Consider the following 20,793-nt stretch of genomic DNA (forward strand, 5'->3'; position numbering starts at 1 on the left):
GACACCCTGACATCAGTCCCCACCCCAATAGGCATAGTTTCACTGCTTTATATGGGGGGGCAAAGCATGCACACTGAAGCCAGCTACCTTGGCTCACTGGCTGTCTTCCCCCCGCCTGTGGTGGTACCTAGGCTACCGGTGCTTGGGGGACAGCCCAGCTTAATGGAGGAGCCCCAGGTGCTGCTGGTGGCCATTCCAGCACTGACTGCTGCAGCAAGATCACTGCTGTCTTGCTGTTGCAGCTGAGGGGATGCCACATGCCGGGCTTCTGCTTCCTCCCAACCCATCCCTGCATCCCTTTCTCTTCCCCATGCCTTCCCCCTTCCTCTCCCCACTTTCCCCTGCCTCATCCCCATCCCCTTCTCTTCCCCCTATGCTATCCCACCTCCCTTCCTCAATGTCTCTTCCCCCATACCACTCTTCCCCCATACCACTTGTCCTGCCCCCTGCATGCACTCGTTGTTGTACAGGAAAGAGGGGGCACTAGGACCCAAGAGGCAGTGTCAGCTGCAAGGCAGCAACCTGGAATGCAGGAAAGAGAAGGTTACTCAGCTCATGCAGTAACTGAGGTTCTTCAAGATGAGTGTCCCTGTAGGTGCTCCACTCCAGATGTTGGTGCATCCCCGCACCTTTGCTTGGACAATTTTACAACAGTGCCTCGAGCACCGTTGGTGGTTGAAGTGTCGCGTGCATGAACTGGGCTCCTCAGTTCCTTCTCTACCACAGAGCCTGAATCAAGCTCCAAAGTAGAGGGAAGGAGGGTGAGTAGTGGAACACCCACAGGGACACTCATCTCGAAGAACCTCAGTTACTGCATGAGGTGAGTAATCCTCTCAGAGAGAGAGAGATGTCCCTGTGTGTGCTCCACTCCAGGTGACTGTAAAGCAGTGCCCTTTAGGATGGTTGGGGCTTCGGAATGGTAAGATAACCATGGAGAGTAATGCTTGGCCAAGTCGGTATCTGCTTTAGGGCCTTGCATGATTGCACAATGTTTGGCAAAGGTGTGTTCAGAGGCCCAGGTGGTGGCCTTGCATATGTCTATCAAGGGAACGTTGTTTAGGAATGCTGTGGACATTGATATAGACCTGGTCGAGTGAGCCCCCATCATTGATGGGGGTTGAGTGCCTTTTAACTGTTAGCATAGGCAAATGCATCCAGATATCCATTTAGAGAGTCTTTGCGTGGATATGGATGTACCCTTGGATCGTTCTGCTATGGATACAAAGAGTTTTGGAGAAGCTCAAAATGGCTTGGTTCTGTCCAGGTAAAAAGCCAGTGCTCTGTTAACATCCAGGTGTGCAACATAGCTTCGAACAAATTCACATGCAGTTTAGAGAAGAAAGTTGGAAGCTGTATAGGTTGGTTAATGTGGAAAGATCAATGTACCTTGGATAGGAATTTGGGATGGGTATTTAATGTAGCTTTATCCTTTAAAAAGATCACATATGGCAGGTCAGCCATAAGTGCCCCTATTTCTCCCAAATGTCTCCTTGACATGATAGCGACTAGAAATGACACCTTCATGGACAGGTGCAATAAAAAGCAGGTTGCTAGAGGTTCAAATGGCTTTCTAAGGGAAAGGCTGTACCGCAGCCAGTTTGATTCTATGCTGCCGACCCTAATTATAACATGTGGTAGTACGTCCTAGTGGCTGGAGTCAAAAGTTGGAAGAAAGTTGGAAGCTGTATAGGCCCCCCCCCCATATGGGGTTGCGTGGCTTATTGGCAGGAGTCAATAAAGTCGCCTTTCTTCGCAGGGCTGTGTGGCCTATTGGCCCACTGGGGAAGTGGGGCACCACCTAGGAGTGTTTGGCAACCGGGGTAGAGAGACTTGGGACCTCCTGGCGCCTCCAAGTCCCACCTCAGGGCCCTGGCAGTGGCGAGCGTGCTCACCATTGAGTCCCCCTGAAACACGCTGAGCTGTTCCCCTGTTCTCCAATTGGAGTAATGTCTTAGTCCCCTGGGCTGATTCCTATCCCATCTTCCACTATGTGGTCCATGGTTCCCCGGGGTCTCTGGGGTCCTCAGCTAGTGCAGCGCCTAACGGCTCAGTCTGCAATGTGCAGTTAACCTCTGCGGGGCCAGTGCAAGGTAAGTACATCCTGTTATACTTCCCCATCGGCAAGGCATCCCATGGGCGGTTACGCGATCTGTCCGCTCCTAAGGCATGCCCCTTATACACAGTCATGTTTGAAAACCCAGACCGGAATCTGTAGGGCTTCTGAGGCTTCTGTCCGTCAACATCATGAGATTCATTTCTCCTTCCTGTCCTTTGTTCCAAACATTTATCTTTCCCCTCATGACTTGTGGAATATAAAGAAAGGGCAGGAGATACCTTATAGTCCCTTATATTGACTCCATCTCCAATGACACTTGGACACTCCCAGGTGTGGGTGATGGCAAGTGAATCTACAGCAATTACTACAGGCTTCCCAGGAGGGCTGGTAGGGGGAAGAGTCTTCACAGGATCACTCACGTCGCTGCTCTCGCTGAGCCCTGGTTTGCTCACTGCAGCATATCGGAACTGGTACTCGGTGTTTGCACGTAGCCCTGTTACTGTGAATGTCACTTGTGTGTTATTTACATCCACAGCCGTCCAGTTCTCCTGCCCTACAATTCTGTACTCTGCCCGATAGCCGGATATCGCAGCCCTGCCATAGGCTGCTGGGTTAAACGTGAGCTGCACACGGTCATGTCTGATTCCACCAATCAGGGCTGGAAGAGGCTTTGATGGAGGCTCAAAGTTGGTGCTGATCAGCTCTCCATCTGCATACAGGTAAATCGAAGACCCTGGATTGTCCTTGTTAGCAACAAAGGACACAATGAACCGAACTTTCCCATTAGATTTATTGACACGAGCAAAGTCTATGAAGGATTTTACAGATTCTCGTACTTTTCTGCCTAAAACTTTCTGTGTAAACCACAGTCTGGCATTTTGATTGTCCCCCGTAGAACTGCCTGATGCTGAATGATTAATTTCTCTTATAGACTTGTTCTGAAGCCAGAGTTTTAAATCTGATAAATAGGGCTCCTCTTCGTGGAATGAGGTGAAGGTAAATGAGATGACAAAGTCATGCATGGGGCTGAGTACTGTTTTTGCTAGCTCACTCTGGGAGGAGACCAATTCCACATCCTTTAAGGCAGTAAGGTAGGAATGCACTAATGTCATCTCTTGCTGTTTTGTATTTATAAATTCAGTAAGACACTGGATACTGAATGGGGATTGCTCTTTGCTGGTTACAATGTTCATCAGAGCTTCTTCCGCCTGTTCTCCTCCACGGATAGAAGGTAAGATTCCTGCTATCTGTTTCTTGAAAGTCTCTCTGTATTGTTTACACAGCTCTCTGAATTGCTGGATTTTCCTCTTGGTCTCAGGGAAGACTGTGGCAGGTGTGTTCAGCATGTCATTGCATTGCCTGTCACATTCAATCAATTGCTCTAACACAGCCTGAGCATCAGAAACCAGCCCTAGGCTGATCTCACGCACTATACGAGCAGCTCTGGAATCCAGCTGCTTCAGCGGGTACAGCCAGACTCTCACTGGTACGGCCTTCTCCCCGCTGTCACCCAGCAGCTGGGGGAGGGTGGAATAAATTTCCATGGCATCTGGATAAGAAACTGGATTGTTCTTGAGAGGAAAATCCCCATAAATTGTGCAACTGACATTTTCAACCTTTTCCTTCTCAGGCATCTCTAAACTTCCATCTCCTTTCATTGCAGCCTTTGGTATCTTTGCTACCATAAGGCTCAGGTTTTCCTCTGCCTCGTGTACATTTTCCGGTGAAGATATTTCCTGATCAAACACAAAGAAAGCCTGGGCCCCATAGAGCACAGCTACGATGCCATGGGTGGCTGAGCCTTGGGCAAAGACATCAGGGTAAGAGACGTTCTCAGGTGTTACATGGTTCATTGTCAGCCGCTCCAACCTCGCTGTTGTTGAGTAGTGCAGAGTAACTCGGGCTTGATTTTTTGATTTCTTCGTGTCACTTAAATATGCTGCAGAGCCATTCATCCCAACCAACCCGCTCAGACAACTCAGCCTCAGGGATGGACTGACAGTGAGAGCAGAGGCCTTATCTGTAATGGTGTCAAACGCAATGATTTGAAATTCAGCCCTGGGCTCTTTCCTTACGCCCATGTCCTTCTGAATGACGTCAGTGTCCCATAACGTGATGCCTGCAACATTCCAAACACACAGTTAGTGACCAATGGCAGGGGCAAGAAACCTTTCTAGAGCTTAATTCTCTGCTGCTGCCGCAGGTACAGCCATGTTTGTTTCTATAATTCAAAGGGCATGTCTATAGCAGGGGTTCTCAACCTTTTTCTTGCTGAGGCCCCCTTCAACATCCTATAAAAATGCCAGGGCCCGGGGGGGGGGGGGGGGGGGGGGGAGCTGAGAGGGAAGGGTGGGGCACCAGGCCGGGGTGACACCCTTGGGCATAGACATAGTTTTACTTCTATTGTTGGGGGTCGGGGCAAGGGCTGGTAGGGCTCAAGCCAGCTCTGCCCAGCAGGTTCCAGGGAGGGTGTGCCACCTCCCCCCCCGACTCACTCAGAAGGCCACCCAGCCTGTCTGGGCTCTGGGGGGATGAAACCAAAAAATATAACTCAAAGCGGGGACTCAGTTCAAAAAGTTTGAAAACCGCTCAGGGTGCAGGCAGAGGGGTAGCTGTATGAAGTGAGGGGAGTAGCTTAGGGTGCAGGGAGGGGATAGCTAAGGGCTGTGTACAGGTAGGGGGTAGCTCAGGGTGCAGGGAGGGGGTAGCTAGGGGCTGTGTGCAGGCAGGGGAGTAGCTCAGGGTGCAGGCAGGGGGTAGCTAAGGGCTGTGTACAGGTAGGGGGGTAGCTCAGGGTGCAGGCAGGGGGTTGCTCAGGGTGCAGGGAGAGGGTAGCTAGGGGCTGTGTAGTAGCAGGGGGGCTCCCAGTGCAACTCCCAGCTTCAGAGGGCAGGGCATTGGGGCTCCCGGCTTCAGCCTCCCCGCTGCTCCTGGCTTGGGGGGAGGGGAGGTTTGCTGGCTTCAGCCCCACATCACTCCTGGCTTTGGGGATAGGAGGCCCCGCTGGCTTCAGCTCTGTGCCGCTCCCGGCTGGGGCGGGGGGCCCACTGGTTTCAACCACAGGACTCCACGGACCCCAGTAGGGAACCGCTGGCTTAGAACAATGGATGGGATCACAGCACAAGGGAATACAGCTGCACCAATGTGTCCATGCTGAGTGAATGACGTGTGGAAAACCATTGCAATGCACTCGTAAATAATTAATCCATCACATCACAAGTACACTGGTAATCCACGTGTTTATTTTTAATCCTAATACGATAGACAGTTACTGTGAAGCAGTCACTTTAAAGTATTTGAATTTAGATGACAATTTTAAAAGTGATTGAGAAAGCAGGGAACTTTTGTCAACAGGTTACAGCACATATTGAAGAACCCTAGTCACTAGCAAAATGCAGTACCCAGCATGTGGACATTACAAAAAATTGAGAATCTGTGTCTCCTCTTACCCTGCAACGTAGGATTTCAGCATTGGCTCCTAAAGCAGTAAAAGGGAGCAATCTGGTTTCATCTGCTAGAAAGGTCCCAGCAGGGCAGGTAAATTGGCAAAGTGCATGTGAACATCAGTAAAGAAATGCCGACTGCGTTTTCTGTGGTACCTGGGATGAGAGAGTCACTACAGCAGTCGTACAGCATCCCCAGCTGGAACGGGCGGCCCAGAGCCGGCATCTCAACAGCTGCATTCTCAGCAGAAGCTAGAGTGGTAACTGGCAGGTTTGACCAGACCTAAAACACCCCAGCAATACAGAGTCAAGTATGGTCTGTAAACTCTTGTTAACTATGTTCCCTTCCTGGCCCTTATCCTCCATGACCTGTGCCGCTTAGCATCACCATGGCAGAGAGTAACGAGCCCTAGAGAATAAAGTCACCAGTGTCAGTCTAGAATTAGCTGGTGTCTCTGACCTTTCAGAACTGTTTATTGAAAGGTTTTAACCTAAAAACAGATCAACATGGAGGGTCCAGAGGTAAGAGTGAGTTACAAACACACACTAAACAGGTACAGGGCTGCCAACAGAATTGATGGACCCCTGGGCAAGGTGTGTGGGGGGGTGGCTCTGGGCGCCTGGAAGGGGCGGGGCCTCAGACAGAAGGGGCGGGATGGGGGCTAGCCTCCCGCAGCCAGCCCTTCAGCACTGCCCGGCCTGCACTGCCCGGGACTCAGGCGTCTATTTAAAAGGCCCAGAGATCCAGCCGCTGCTGCTGCCGCTATAGCAATGGTGGCAGCAGTAGACGGGAGCCCCAGACCCTTTTAAATTGCTGGGTCCCAGGTCAGCTGCCCCTTTTGCCCCCCCGCCCACCCCCACCTTGGAGACCCTGGACAGGAATGAGCCATTAAACACCCAAAAGAGATAAAATCCACTCTGGGATTTAACTATTAGATCAAGGTTTCAGGGGAGGTAAAGAGACAACTTCAGGAATTCACTCTTCACTGAGAACTGCTCTCTGATCTCCCCATTAATGAGTTCCCCCTCTCTGACCATGACCCTGTCTCTTTCAATATTGACCCTCTACCCCCCTCTCCTTGCCCCACTAGCTGGCTCTCCCATGACTTCCAGCCCATCAGCGTTGATGACCTCTTTTTTTTTTTTTTTTTTTAATGGAGATATCCCATCTCCTAGAACTGGAAGGGACCTTGAAAGGTCATCAAGTCCAGCCCCCTGCCTTCACTAGCAGGACCAAGTACTGATTTTGCCCCAGATCCCTAAGTGGCCCCCTCAAGGATTGAACTCACAACCCTGGGTTCAGCAGGCCAATGCTCAAACCACTGAGCTATCCCTCCCCCTTTTCTGTTCCCAGTTTGTTCCCCCTGCTATCTCTTCCCTTTCTTACATAGACTCAGTTGTTGATTCTCCCTCTCCTCTACCCCTTGATTGTTTTGCCTCCTTCCCATCACAAGGTCCCCCCCTGCCACCTCTCAACCTGGCTCACCCCAACATCCACATCTGCTGCTTCTGCTCTCGTACTGCAGAATGTCCCTTGTGAAAATGCCGTGCCCAGGCTACACTGCACGTTCATTCTTTCCTCTTTCAGTTGTGCCATCGTCCTAACCAAGCAACCCCATTGGGATCAAATCCCTGCAATCCCAACAGCCTTTTCACTGTCTTTGGCTCCATCCTCAACCCACCTCCCATCTCCACGTCTCTCTCTGCACAAGCCTTCACTGATTTATTCAAAGAAAAAACTGACAATGACATGAACCTTCTCCTCCCCTCTCCTGCCTTCGTTTCCCTCCTCTCCTTCCACTCTCAGCTCCTTCCCCATCACTGGGGCAACGGAGATCTGACAAGAAATGTCTAACCCCTCCACCATCTCCAGTGCACCCATCCCATCTTGTCTCTTGATCACTCCTAATAGTTCCCCCCTCCCTTCCCCTCCTCAACATCTCCCACTCCTCAGGCCCCTTCCCCTCACAATACAGACATTTCTTAGTATCTCCCATCCTAAAAGAGCCCACCCTTGACCCCACTTACTTCCCAAGTACCTTCTTAACTCCCCTTCTTTTCTAATCTCAGTGAATATGCTGTCTTTTGGAAATTACCATTAATTACCAATTACCAAATTAATTATCAAATTACCATGTGATTTCCAGTAGACAACCCATCTCCCTATTGGAACTTACACTAATTTTCAGGCATCCTGTATGAGAAACGTAAGTCTGAGTAAGGTCCACGCAGTTTTATTTACATTTTCTCCTACCTTTAGAGTTGAAACAGACGTCTCCTCACTTGGGGCACTCACAGCCCCGTCTGCACACACAGCCGACACCCGGAATCTGTAGGGCGTCTCAGGCCTCAGTCCATCAATGGTACAGAACTCTGTTCTCTCGCCTGTCCTTCGTTCCAGCCATATGTCCTTCTGCTCACCTCCAGCTTCCTCTTTATAGTCCACCTTATACTCCCTTACACTGACTCCATCTCCAATGACAACTGGTACCTGCCAATTGAGGGCTACAGCACATGAGCCTACAGTATCTGTTACAGGCTTCCCAGGGGGACTGGTAGGGAGAGTCTTCACAGGATCACTCACGTCGCTGCTCTCGCTGAGCCCTGGTTTGCTCACTGCAGCGTATCGGAACTGGTACTCGGTGTTTGCACGTAGCCCTGTTACTGTGAATGTCACTTGTGTGTTATTTACAGTCACAGCCGTCCAGTTCTCCTGCCCTACAATTCTGTACTCTGCCCGATAGCCGGATATCGCAGCCCTGCCATAGGCTGCTGGGTTAAACGTGAGCTGCACACGGTCATGTCTGATTCCATCAATCAGGGGAGGAAGAGGCTTTGATGGAGGCTCAAAGTTGGTGCTGATCAGATCTCCATCCTCATACAGGTAAATGGCAGTGCCTGGATTGTCCTTGTCTGGAACAGAGGCCACAATGAACCAAGTCGTCCCATCAGATTTATTGACATGAGCAAAGTCAGAGAAGGACTTTACAGCTTGTCGTGCTTTTCTTCTTATCTCTTCATCCTCAAACCACTGCTTGGATTTTGGTGTCTCACAGGCAGAACTGGCTAATGCTGGATCATGAGTTTTCTTCATAAATTGTCTCCTCAACGATAGATTTAATTCTGATAAATAGGATTCCTCATTATGCAATGAAGTGAGTGAAAGAGACACAACAAAGTCATGCCTGGGGCTGAGAACTATTCGTTGTAGCTCACTCCTGGAGGATACGACTTCCACCTCCTCTAGCTCAGCCAGGTAGGAATTGACAAAATTAATTTCCTCCTGTTTCTTATCCAGAAATTCATTGAGTCTCTGGGTACCAAATGGCGATTGCTCCTTGTTGGTTAAAATCTCCACCAGGGCCCCCTCCTCTGCTCCACCTCCACGGATAGAGGGCAGGGTTCTAGCTAGCTCTTTTTGGAAGGTCTGTCTGTGCTGTTTACACAGATTTCTGAATTGCTGGATTTTCCTCTGGATCTCGGGGAAGGCTGTAGCCGTTCTGTCCTTCACCATGTCGTTGCACCGGACGTCGCACTCAGTCAGGTGCTCCAGGGCACTTTGAGCATCATAAACCAGCACCGCACTGATCTCACGCACTAGCTGAGCGGCTCTGGAATCCAGCTTGCTCAGTGGGTACAGCCAGACTCGCACCGGTACAGCATTTTCACCAGCGACTCCAAGCCGCTTAGGGAGAGTGGAGTAAACTCCCATGGCATCTTGGTAAGTAACCGGATTGTTCTCCAGGGCAAAATCACCATAAAATTTGCAACTGAAATTTTCTTTTCTTTCTACTTCCTTGTTCCCCTTTTCCCCAGACACCTCTGCTCCTCCAGAAACCTTTGGGATCTTTTCCACCATCAGTTTCATTTTCCCCTCTATCTCTCGCACACTCTCTGATGAAGAAACTTCCCGATCAAACACAAAGAAAGCCTGAGCCCCGTACAGCACAGCTGTGACCACATGGGTGGCCGTGCCTTGGTCAAACACAGCGGGATAAGAGACGTTCTCGGTCCCCAACTGGCTCATGGTCAGGTGCTCAAACCTGTTTGTCACTGAGTAGTGGAGAGCAACTCGAGCGTGATTTTTTGATTTCTTTGAATCATTTAAAAATGCTGCAGATCCACCTACTTCCACCAGCCCCACCAGGAGACTGGCCTTCAGGGATCCAGACAGACTGAGGGCTGAGGACTTATCTTCAATGGTGTCGGACGCAATGATCTGGAATTCAGTATTGTGCTTTGGCATTGTCTCCACGTCTCTCTTAAGAGCCTCAATGCCCCATAAGGTGATACCTGGAAAATTCCACCCAAGCACATGGTCAGTGATCACTGGAGAGGATAAGGAAGTGTTGTAATTTCATGTAATAACCTTGTCTCATATTAAAGAGACACTATGAGAAAGAACACCAGCACTGAAGGCTCAAATCAATGTGCCCTGTCATCTGACCCTCCATTGGAATCTCTTTCTATCCATCTTGCTCTCTGTCTGATAATGTGTTAGCTTTCCTGTTACCTCTTCTCTCCTCCTCCACTCCCACTTGTCTCATCTGTCTGTTGCATCTTGTCACAATGCAGATTTTAAGCTCTTTGGGGCACAAGCTGCCTTTTTCATCTGTGGAGTGACAATGACTAATAATGGGCCCTGATCGCTGATTGGTGTCTATGGGGGCTACTGCCACACAAACAATAATAATTAAGGCACCAATTACCACGGTATTCATGTGCAAGTATAATATCATATCGGGATTAGCAAGAGTTTTGCAATGCCGGGTATGCCCCCACTCCCACTAGTTCAGAGAATAATCATCTGTGGGAATTTTAAAAACAGATTTTTTGTTCAGTCCGGATGAATTTTATCTGAGCTCAGTTAAAATATTATTTTCTTCAAGTAACAGAGGTCATAGAACTGATACCATGGGTCTTCCGCCTGCCTGCAGTGGAGCAGACCCAGACCTGTCAGTCACTGGCAGAAGGGAAATGCCAGCCCAGAAGATCCCTCCAGCTGAGCTCACTTCCACAGCCTGGATCATTACACCCAGTTTCCCCAGTTGCAGACTGTTAATGATACCTTACAGACACAGCAGTCTCTGCTACGGCAGGGCATTGGAACAATATCCCCGAATGGCAAACGAAAGCTTTGGATGCCAGTTTCCCATCTCTGACTCTGGATGAACTTTTTGTTTCCAGGAAGGGCTGGGTTTGATGGGTTGGATCACAGAAAATACCTTGGGAACTGCCAACCGATGTTCTGAGCCTATCCCTGAGCCTGTTTCCCCTGGCAGCTTAGGACTTCAGTGCCCTGCCCGGTTGGAGCCAGACACGCTAGCCTGCTACAAACACAGACCCAGGTCTGAACTACGTCCCACAAGCTGCAGGCTTAACTGAAAACAGCTTACAGAAGTATTCCGGTCTCCAGCACTCAGATGCCCAGCTCCCAATGGAGTCCAAACCCCAAATCAATCCGTTTTACTCTGTACAAGGCTTATACAGGGTAAACTCATAAATTGTTCACCCTCTATAGCACTGATAGAGAGATATGCACAGCTGTTTGCCCCCTTCCTCCTCTTTCCCCTCCCCCCCCCCCCGTATTAATACATACTCTGGGTTAATTTACAGACTAGCCTCCTTCTAGTCTGTGTCCAGCAATCACTCCCACCCCTGTGGTTACTGTCCCTTGTTCCAGTCTCTGTACCTGTGTCCCTTAAACCAAGAAGAACTTTCCCATTCAGTTGAACAGCATGCATATGCTCACTGCTGGTTGTGTGGAAGCAACCTTTATAAATCCTGTGTGGAAAGATGTAGCAGCCTGGCTCTGAGAAGCAGCGGCTTCATGTGTTACCTGCTGCCTGTTCCCTCTTAGCCAAGGGCAATTATTCCTCAGGTGCTCAGTGAACTTACAATGATAGCACCTCTTGGGCTCCTCTGCTTGTACAGAAGATTTGGGACGAGTAACAAGGCAATGGGGAGATGAAGGCCGAGCCTCCTTTTTCCCAGGGGTGAAACGATGATTTTGCTTTCCCCCAATGCTGTACCCCTCTGCCAGTGGTTTATGTTTAATTGCAGCTTGTGACTGCTCAAAAGAGTCTGCAAAGCCAGCTAATTCACTGACTGCATTCACCTTTTTGTCCCACAAGTACTGTTTTACAACATCACTGCACATATTCAAGAATTGTTCCTGAGTAACCAGATCACACATCCCTTCAAAGCTTGTAATGCCTTTCCTCCTCACCCACTTATCTACCAAATCTCTCATTTCATTTACATAAGCCATATTACTTAATCCAGGTCCCCTCTTAAGACTCCTGAATTTAACCCTGTAGGTTTCAGGTGTAACCTGAAACTGTTTCCAAACCAGTTCCTTAAAGTTACCATAGTTTGAAGCATCATCAATAGGCATCTTATTGAATATGTCCAGAGCTCTGCCAGTCAATTTTGCTATCAATGTGGTCATCTTCTGACCTTCAGGGATAGCATGGAGGGTGCACAGTCTCTCAAAGGTGATGAGATATTCGGCAATATCACTGGATTAATCATACTGTGGACATAGTCGCTCCCATCTGTGGATTTTGGGGGAAGTGAAGCCAGCAGCTGGAGGGTTTTGTCTCTTCCATTCCATAACAGCCAGTTCATGCTTCTGGGCCTCAATCTGGGCCTGTATTTCTCTGTCTTTTAACTCCAGGGCTCTTTTGTCCCTGGCTGCTTCTGCCTCCATAGCCATTTTGTGGGCAGCCTCCTCCCTGGCTGCCTCTGCCTCTTTGAGTTTCAATTGAAACTCCCGGTCCTTTGCCTTCTCTTCTGCTTCCAGTCTGGCCAACTCTAGTTTAGTAGCTGCCTCACTGGTAGTCATTTTCCTGCTCTCTCGTGCTGGGCCACACCCCCTCTGCAGTTCACTAAAACTGAGATGCACTCAGCTTAGGGAATTCCTAGTTAACAGAGACTTTCCCAGTGCCCAGCTCAGGGAATTCCTAGTTAACAGAGACTTTCCCAGCGCCCAGTGTTCAGCCTTTCTGGGCAATTTGCAACTTGTGTAGTTATAGCTTCTTCTGATCTTCCCTCTTACTTATTTTGCTTATCTTTCTGTCCCTATTTCCCTTACCCGAAATAAGCAAACAGAAAATAACAAACCGATAACCACTTTGTCTGTTCTCCAGCCACCACACCCAAAACTTACTTAAAATCACTACCAGTATCTCCAAGCAATCAGCTGTGCACAGATCCTGCCGACTACGCCACTGTGATGGGTTGGATCACAGAAACCCCCCTAAGAGCTACCAACTGATGTGCTGAGACTACCCCTGAGCTTGTTTCCCCTGGCAGCTTAGGACTTCAGTGCCCTGTCTGGTTTGAGCCGGACACGCTAGCCTGTTACAAACACAGACCCAGGTCTGAACTACGTCCCACAAACTGCAGGCTTAACTGAAAACAGCTTAAGAAGTGTTCCTGTCTCCAACACTCAGGTACCCAGCTCCCAATGGGGTCCAAACCCCAAATCAATCCGTTTTACCCTGTATAAAGCTTAACTCAAATTGTTTGCCCTCTTTAGCGCTGATAGAGAGATATGCACAACTGTTTCCACCCCTCCCCTCCCCCAGGCATTAATACATACTCTAGGTTAATTAATAAGTAAAAAGTGATTTTATTAAATGCAAAAAGTAGGATTTAAGTGGTTCCAAGTAATGACAGAGAGAATAAAGTAAATTACCAAACAAAATAAAATAAAACACGCAAGTCTAAACCTAATACAGTAAGAAAGTGATTACAGATGAAATCTCACCCTCAGAGATGTTCCAGTAAGCTTCTTTTACAGACTATTCTATGATTCTACGTACATCAGAAAGTGGCTGAATCCCTGCTTTAAATGTAAAACTCAATTCAACCTGAACTATGGAATCATGAGAGGAGCTTCACAAGTATATGAGGAATCTGTAGAATTTTGTCAGTTCATACGGTGATGGCCAGCTAGTCGCCTTACGGATTTCCTCAAAGAAGACATACAACTTTTAACCAACAAATATTTCACTGCTCTTAAAGCATGGACTCTGATGTCTGAGGGAGGTATTATAGAAAATCTTTCTGTATTTCAGCACTGGGTCTCAGAATGAACTCCCAACTCCAAAAACGTGTCTGAGGGAATTAATAGTTATTGAGACTGCAATTTTGATGCATAGAAAATTGACACCTCACATAAGATTTAAAATAGGGCATGAGGCCAAGCTGATGGTTCAAGACTGAGTTCTACGGCCTTATTGGGGGGAGAATCAAGGTTGTTGCCCAAAGAAAACCCAGTCTAAACATGCACCAATCCTCCTTTTGTTGAACATAACGAGAACAGATGACACTAGTGAGGGTTGGACTCTTCACTTGGACATTCCTATATCCAAATCAAGACCCTCCTGGAAGAACATAAGTCTGTATTTCACTTGCTTTTCTATAGTAGTGATTCTATTATCTTTGTATCAGCAACTGAATCTCAGCCAGATGTAGAATAGGTTCTGCCTGATGACTTCTACCAGAGTACTATTAGAGTGATATCCACCTCATCTGAATATCCATTTTCTATTTAATATCTAACAGCTAGTATTGGTCTGTCTGCTCTTGGTTGGAGGATTGGTTCATGTGATAGCATATCTCCTCTATGACGCAGAGGCAACTGAAGGCTGATACTAGAATGACAAGCACTAAAAATCATAGTTTCTTCAGCCAGTAAGTTAAGGTCAGCTGCTCCTTCCTATTAGAATTCTAGAATCCCACAAATGTAGGGCTGGAAGGGAACTTCAACCCCCTGCACTGAGGCCAGACCAAGCAAACCTAGACCATCCCTGACACGTATTTGTCCAACCTGTTCTTAAAAACCTCCAGTGAGGGGGATTCCATAACATCCCTTGGAACCCTATTCCAGAGCGTAACTAACCATATAGTTAGTTATTCCTAATATCTAACCTAAATCTCTCTTGCCACAGATTAAGCCCTTTACTTCTACCTTCAGTGGACATGGAGAACGATCAATCAACGTGCTCTTTATAACAGCTCTTAACATATTGGAAGACTGTTATGAGCTCCCCCCTTGGTCATCTTTTCGCAAGACTAAACGTGACCAGATTTTTAAATCTTTCCTCATAGGTCAGGTTTTCTAAATCTTTTATCATTTTGATGCTCTCCTCTGGACTCTCTCCAATTTGTCCACCTCTTTCCTAAAGTGTGGCACCCAGAATTGGACACAGTTCTCCAGCTGAGGCCTCACCAGTGCCGAGCAGAGCAGGACCATTACCTCCCGTGTCTTACAAACTACATTCTTGTTAATACACCTGTGACAGTGTACCCCATAAGGCTTTATGAGGGGGTGCTTATAAATGTATGTATGACATAGCTGGAATATGTTTTGTGCTGCCTGTGCCATGTAACATATCTCTGTAAAGGTTATGGTTTACTGTATCTATTCAGCCTATTTGTACATATATATATCATTTTCTACTTGAGGTTAAGAATATGGGCTGTATGCTTGCTTGGTTTCTAAGTAAGCTTTGTGAGGCATTTGGTTAGCTTCTTTAGGAAGGAATTCACAAGGTTAAGTACCTGATCAGGAAGCACTTGGGGAACAATACATCTTGGAATGCTCCAATCCACATAAGAAGTCTTCCTGGAGACATACAAGATACCATGTGGACAATGGCTTCAGCCTGTAAAGACTGAGGCATGCAGGGACATGTGACTTGCCCAGGTGACTCCAGAACTCCATCTTGGAGCTGGACTTCGCATAGGAGGGAGGAGGGGGGTCTCCACCCACAAGAGAGAGTCTATTTAAACCCGTGGGAGACCCCTCCATTTTGTCTTCAGCTGGCTAAAGAAGAAGCCTCTCCACACACCACCCCCCCAGGATACTTGAAGGAAACTGGAACAAAGGACAGTAACTACAGGGGGTGTGACTGATTGCTGGACCCAGGCTAAAAGGAGATTGGCCTGTAAAAGGGAGCATTCTGGAACTGGTGAGGAACTTATCTGTATTTAGTTTGATTAGACATAGATTTGCGCATTTTATTTTATTTTACTTGGTGACTTACTTTGTTCTGTCTGTTACTACTTGGAACCACTTAAATCCTATTCTCTGCATTTAATAAAATCACTTTTTCCTTATTAATTAACTCAGAGTAGGTATTAATACCTGGGGGAGCAAACAACTGTGCATATCTCTCTATCAGTGTTATAGAGGGCGAACAATTTATGAGTTTGCCCTGCATAAGCTTTATGCAGGGTAAAACGGATTTATTTGGGTTTAGATCCCATTGGGAGTTGGGCATCTGAGTGCTAAAGACAAGCACACTTCTGTGAGCTGTTTTCAGGTAAACTTGCAGCTTTGGGGCAAGTTATTCAGACCCTGGGTCTGTGTTGGAGCAGACGAGAGTGTCTGGCCCGGCAAGACAGGGTGCTGGAGTCCTGAGCTGGCAGGGAAAACAGGAGCAGGGGTAGTCTTGGTACATCGGGTGGCAGCTCCCAAGGGGGTTTCTGTGATCCAACCCATCACAACACCACAGAACCATGTTAGCCTTTTCTGCAACTGCATCACATTTATTGTCTCATGTTCAATTTGTGATCCACTATAGCCCCCAGATCCTTTTCAGCAGTACTACCACCGAGCCATTTATTCTCATTTTGCAGTTCTGCTCTGATTTTTCCCTTCCTAAGTAGAATACTTTGCACATCTTTACTGAATTTCATTCTGTTGATTTCAGACCAATTCTCCAATTTATCAAGATTGTTTTGAATTCTAATCCTGTTCGCCAAAGTGCTTGCAGCCCCTCCAAGCTTGGTGTCATCTGCACATTTTATAAGCATACTCTCCACTCCATTGGCCAAGTCATTAATAAAAACATTTAAAAGTACAAGACACAAGACTGACTCCTGTGGACCCCACTCAATATGTCTGCCCAGTTTGACAGTGAACCCTTTGAGCACAGTCTTTCAACCAGTTGTGCTCCCACCTTATAGTCATTTCATCTAGATCACATTTCTCTTGTTTATGAGAATGCCATATGGGACTGTGTGAAAAGCCTTACTAACATCAAGATATATCACATCTACAGCTTTCCTCCTATTCACTAAGCCGGTAATCCTGTTAAAGAAGGAAATTAGGTTGGTCTGGCATTATTTGTTCTTGACAAAATCATGCTGGCTATTTCTTATAAGCCTATTATTTTCTAGGTACTTACAAACTGATTGTTTAATAATATGTTCCAGTATCTTTCCAGGTATTATAGACTCATAGAACCATAGGGTGAGAAGGGACTGCAAGGATCATCTAGTCTAACTCCCTGCCAAAATACAGGATTTGTTGTGTCTAACCATCCAAGACAAATGGCTACCCAGCCTTTTTTGAAAATCAAAGTCAGTGGCGCTTGAACGATTTTTAGGGTGGGGGTGCTGAGCTGCGCCTCCCCCCTTAGCCTTGTCAACGCGGTGCCCCTCATCGCCCCAGGCTGGAGACACAGCTGGGGGCGGCTGCAGAACCCCAAGCCCATGGCGGGACTCCGGGCGGCAGAGCCTACAGGGTAGGTGGGCGGCAGGACCCCAGGGCCGGCAGAGCCCACGGGGTCGGCGGGCTCTGGACTCTGGGGGCCAGCGGAGCCCATGGGGGCGGCGGGGATCTGGGGGCCGACGGAGACCGTGGGGTCGGCAGGCGGTGGGACCCCGGGGGCGGGTGGAGCCTGCTGGGTCAGCAGGCGTCAGGGCTCTGGGGGCTGGCGGAGTCAGCGGCAGGGACCTAGGGTCGGACTCTGGGGCCAGGTGCAAAACATGGGGGTGCTGCAGCAGCACCCCCCACACCCTTACTTCCCACGCCTATGATAAAAGTTAGTCTATAATTCCCCAGGTCCTCTTTGTTCCCCCTTTTAAAAATAGTACTATGATTGCCCTTCTCCATCTCTCTGGGACCTCACTCAGCCTCCATGACTTCTCAAAGATAATTGCTAACAGTTCCAAGATTGCTTCAGCTCAGGGCCGCCCAGAGGGGGGGGCAAGTGGGGCAATTTTCCCCAGGCCCCGCAGGGGCCCCCATGAAAGTTTTCCAGGGCCCCTGGCGCGAGTGAAGGACCCGCTGCCGAAGACCCGGAGCTTCTTTCGCTCCGGGTCTTTGGCGGCAATTCGGCGGCAGGGGGTCCTTCTGCTCCGGGTCTTCGGCAGCAATTCGGCGGCGGGGGGTTCTTCCACTCTGGGACCCACTGCCCAAGTGCCCCAAACCCCTGAAGCAAAAGAATCCCCGCCGCCAAAGATCCCAGGCCCCCTGAATCCTCTGGGCGGCCCTGCTTCAGCTAGTTCCTTAAGTACCCTAAGGTGAATGTCACCAGGCCCTGCTGACTTGAATACATCTACCTTCTCTAAATAGTCTATAACCTGTGTGACGGTGCCCCCCAGAAGGCTTTATGGAAATATGCTTATGAATGTATATTTGACATAACTGGAATATGTTTTATGCTACATATGCCATGTAACATATCTCTGCAAAGGTTATAATCTACTGAATCTACTAATCCTATTTGTAGGCATGTACCATTTTTGTATTCAAAGTTATGAATATTGGCTGTGTACTTGCTTGATTTCTAAGTAGCCTTAGTAGAGCATTTGGGCAGCTTCTTGAGAAAGGAATGTGCAAATTAAGTGCCAAATTAAGAAACACTTAATGGACAATGAATCTTGTAAGGCTGCAATCCACATAAGAAGTCTACTTGAGGACATTCAAGGTAGCATGTGAACCATGGCTTCCACCTGTAAAATTCTGAGTCATGCATGGACATGTGACTTGCCCATGTGACTCCAAAACTCCTTCTTGTAGCTGGGATTCTACAGAGGGAGAGGGAGGGGGTCTCCACCCACAAGAGAAAATCTATTTAAACCCCTGGGAGACCCCTCCATTTGGTCTTCAGCAGGCTAAGGAGATAGTCTCTCCACCCCCAAGAATACCTGAAAGAAACTGGAACAAAGGACAGTAACTACAGGGGGTGTGAGTGATTGCTGGACTCAGACGAGAAGGAGACTAGTCTGTACAAGGAAGCTTACTGGGATTCCTCTAAGAGTGAGGTTTTTATCTGTATTCAGTTTTCTTAGACATAGACTTGCGTGTTCTATTTTATTTTGCTTGGTAATTCACTTTGTTCTGTCTGTTACTACTTGGAACCACTTACATCCTACTTTCTGTATTTAATAAAATCACTTTTTACTTATTAATTAACCCAGAATATGTATTAATACCTGGGGGAGCAAACAACTGTGCATATCTCTCTATCAGTGTTATAGAAGGCGAACAATTTATGAGTTTACCCTGTATAAGCTTTATGCAGGGTAAAACGGATTTATTTGGGGTTTGAACCCCATTAGGAGTTGGGCATCTGAGTGTTAAAGACAGGAACACTTCCTAAGTTGCTTTCAGTTAAGTCTGCGGCTTTGGGGCAAGTAGTTCAGATCCTGGGTCTGTGTTGGAGCAGACGGGTGTGTCTGGCTCAACAAGACAGGTGCTAGAGTCCCAAGTTGGCAGGGAAAGGAGGGGCAGAAGTAGTCTTGGCACATCAGTTGGCAACCCCAGGGGCTTTGTGATCCAACCCGTCACAACCTGTTCTTTCCCTGTTTTGTTTTGCATTCCTTCCCCCTGGTTGTTAACATTAACTGTAGTAAGTATCTGGTCACCATTAACTTGCTCAGTGAAGACTGAAGCAAAATAGGCATTAAATACCTCAATCTTTTTGATGTTATCAGCTCTCCTTCCCTGCTACAAATGAACATGTAAGTTTTGTCTAAGCAATTGAAGTTATTGCCCAATAAATCTCTGGAAAATGCTTTTCTTGTTAAACATTTCATTCATGTTTCACTAAATGTGTCAGTTTTAGATCTAACCAGTCACTGTCTGCTCTCACAGCTGACTACATCCTACAGGGGCAGAGGGTGAACCAAGTGTTCTGTTGAAAGAGTCCCTCCCACCAGATGAGTTAGTCGGCAAGAGGTCCGTAAACTACAATGAACCAACAAAAGCGGTGTTGGATGTAACTCTAACCGTACCTGGGATGAGCGTGTCGTTGCGGCAGTCGTACAGCATCCCCAGACGCAGAGGGCGGCCCAGGGCTGGCATCTCAATTGTTGGAGCTCCAGAGTAAGCCATGGTGGTAGCTGACAGGGCGATCCAGCCCTAAAACACACCAGCCACACAGTTACACAGACAAAGTGGTTTCCTCCTATTCATGATCTCCCTATTTGACTTTTATCCCCTATGAGTTTCTGCTTGATACTATTATGGGTTGGGTTCTACCTTGTTGTTATGGGTCAGGTGTAAACACCACTTTGTATTCGTGGTAAATGTAAAAAAGCCACGTAATGGGTGGCTGAAACAACAGCAGTAGCACCCAAAACACAGGCACGTGGAAAAGCTTGAGCAGAAGTTGCCCCACGTGGCCCAAGCTGAAACACAGAGACAGACAGAAGCAGCCCAAAGCCAAGCAGCCAGTAACAGAAGTGCTGGTAATGTGGCCCTGAGAGAAAGCGAAGAGAGAGAGATTTTGGGGCACAGAGTGCTGGCTGGAAAGGGGACTGGAACAGCAAGAAACTGTCTCCTGGTGTTTGATTCCTACTGTGTTCTGGGAAACAAACAATATTCTTAATGCAGAGGAGGAGATACAGACACACGACTCGCTTCTCTAATCAGGACACAAAGTCCTAATGAACCTGGCTCAGTGCCACCATTAAAGGCATCAGAATGATCAGCAGACACAGAAATAGCAGCAAATGAAAGGGATTTTTTTTTAAATCATGCAGCTCCCCACAGAAATCCAGGCCCTTCCACACCCAGAAGCTTCCAGCCGTCTAACACTAAACACACTCTCCAGCTCAGACCCAGGGCTGACAGGTTCAGACACATTCCTGGAGACCAGAAAAGGACGAAACAAAGAATTCTGAAGTTTGTACAAACCAATATAATTCCATTCTGACAAAGAGATTTGCCTCGGTCCTTACCTGGTAGACCGATTCGCTGGGTCTAATGATCCAAATTAGGCAGGAGAGTTCACTGCTTTCTCCAACAGCTTCACACAGAATCTCCCCAGAGAAGGAAATGAGCACACCTGAAAGTGAAACCATCACCCCCCAGTTGCTGAGTTTTTCAGAATACATTCAGCCGTAGAACACTCCCATCCCACTGGGAGCAGAGAGGTAGAATCTACGGAGATAAAAATTCTGTTTGAAGAGGTCCAGATTACAAACTAGAAGGGTCACAGTCCCAGCCCCCAATCAGAAAAAGGAGAGTTGCTGCACAGTGTTGGG

General features: G+C 47.8%; 2 protein-coding genes across 2 annotated transcripts; both read right to left on the minus strand.

Annotated features, from left to right (window-relative positions):
• Positions 1–483: 483 nt before the first annotated feature.
• On the minus strand, positions 484–7,096 carry LOC135873905 (neoverrucotoxin subunit alpha-like). Its single transcript, XM_065398514.1, has 4 exons — positions 6,986–7,096; positions 5,656–5,782; positions 2,335–4,175; positions 484–522 (listed from the first exon to the last, which is right to left on the minus strand). Exons 1-4 carry the CDS (start codon positions 7,094–7,096, stop codon positions 484–486), a joined length of 2,118 nt encoding a protein of 705 aa, XP_065254586.1.
• A 588-nt stretch (positions 7,097–7,684) lies between these two features.
• Positions 7,685–19,639, minus strand: LOC135873907 (verrucotoxin subunit beta-like). Its single transcript, XM_065398515.1, has 3 exons — positions 19,540–19,639; positions 7,796–9,792; positions 7,685–7,693 (listed from the first exon to the last, which is right to left on the minus strand). Exons 1-3 carry the CDS (start codon positions 19,637–19,639, stop codon positions 7,685–7,687), a joined length of 2,106 nt encoding a protein of 701 aa, XP_065254587.1.
• Positions 19,640–20,793: the final 1,154 nt, after the last annotated feature.

This window comes from Emys orbicularis, chromosome 2 (assembly GCF_028017835.1).
Source record: "Emys orbicularis isolate rEmyOrb1 chromosome 2, rEmyOrb1.hap1, whole genome shotgun sequence".
In the NCBI taxonomy this organism is placed as follows: Eukaryota; Metazoa; Chordata; order Testudines; family Emydidae; genus Emys; species Emys orbicularis.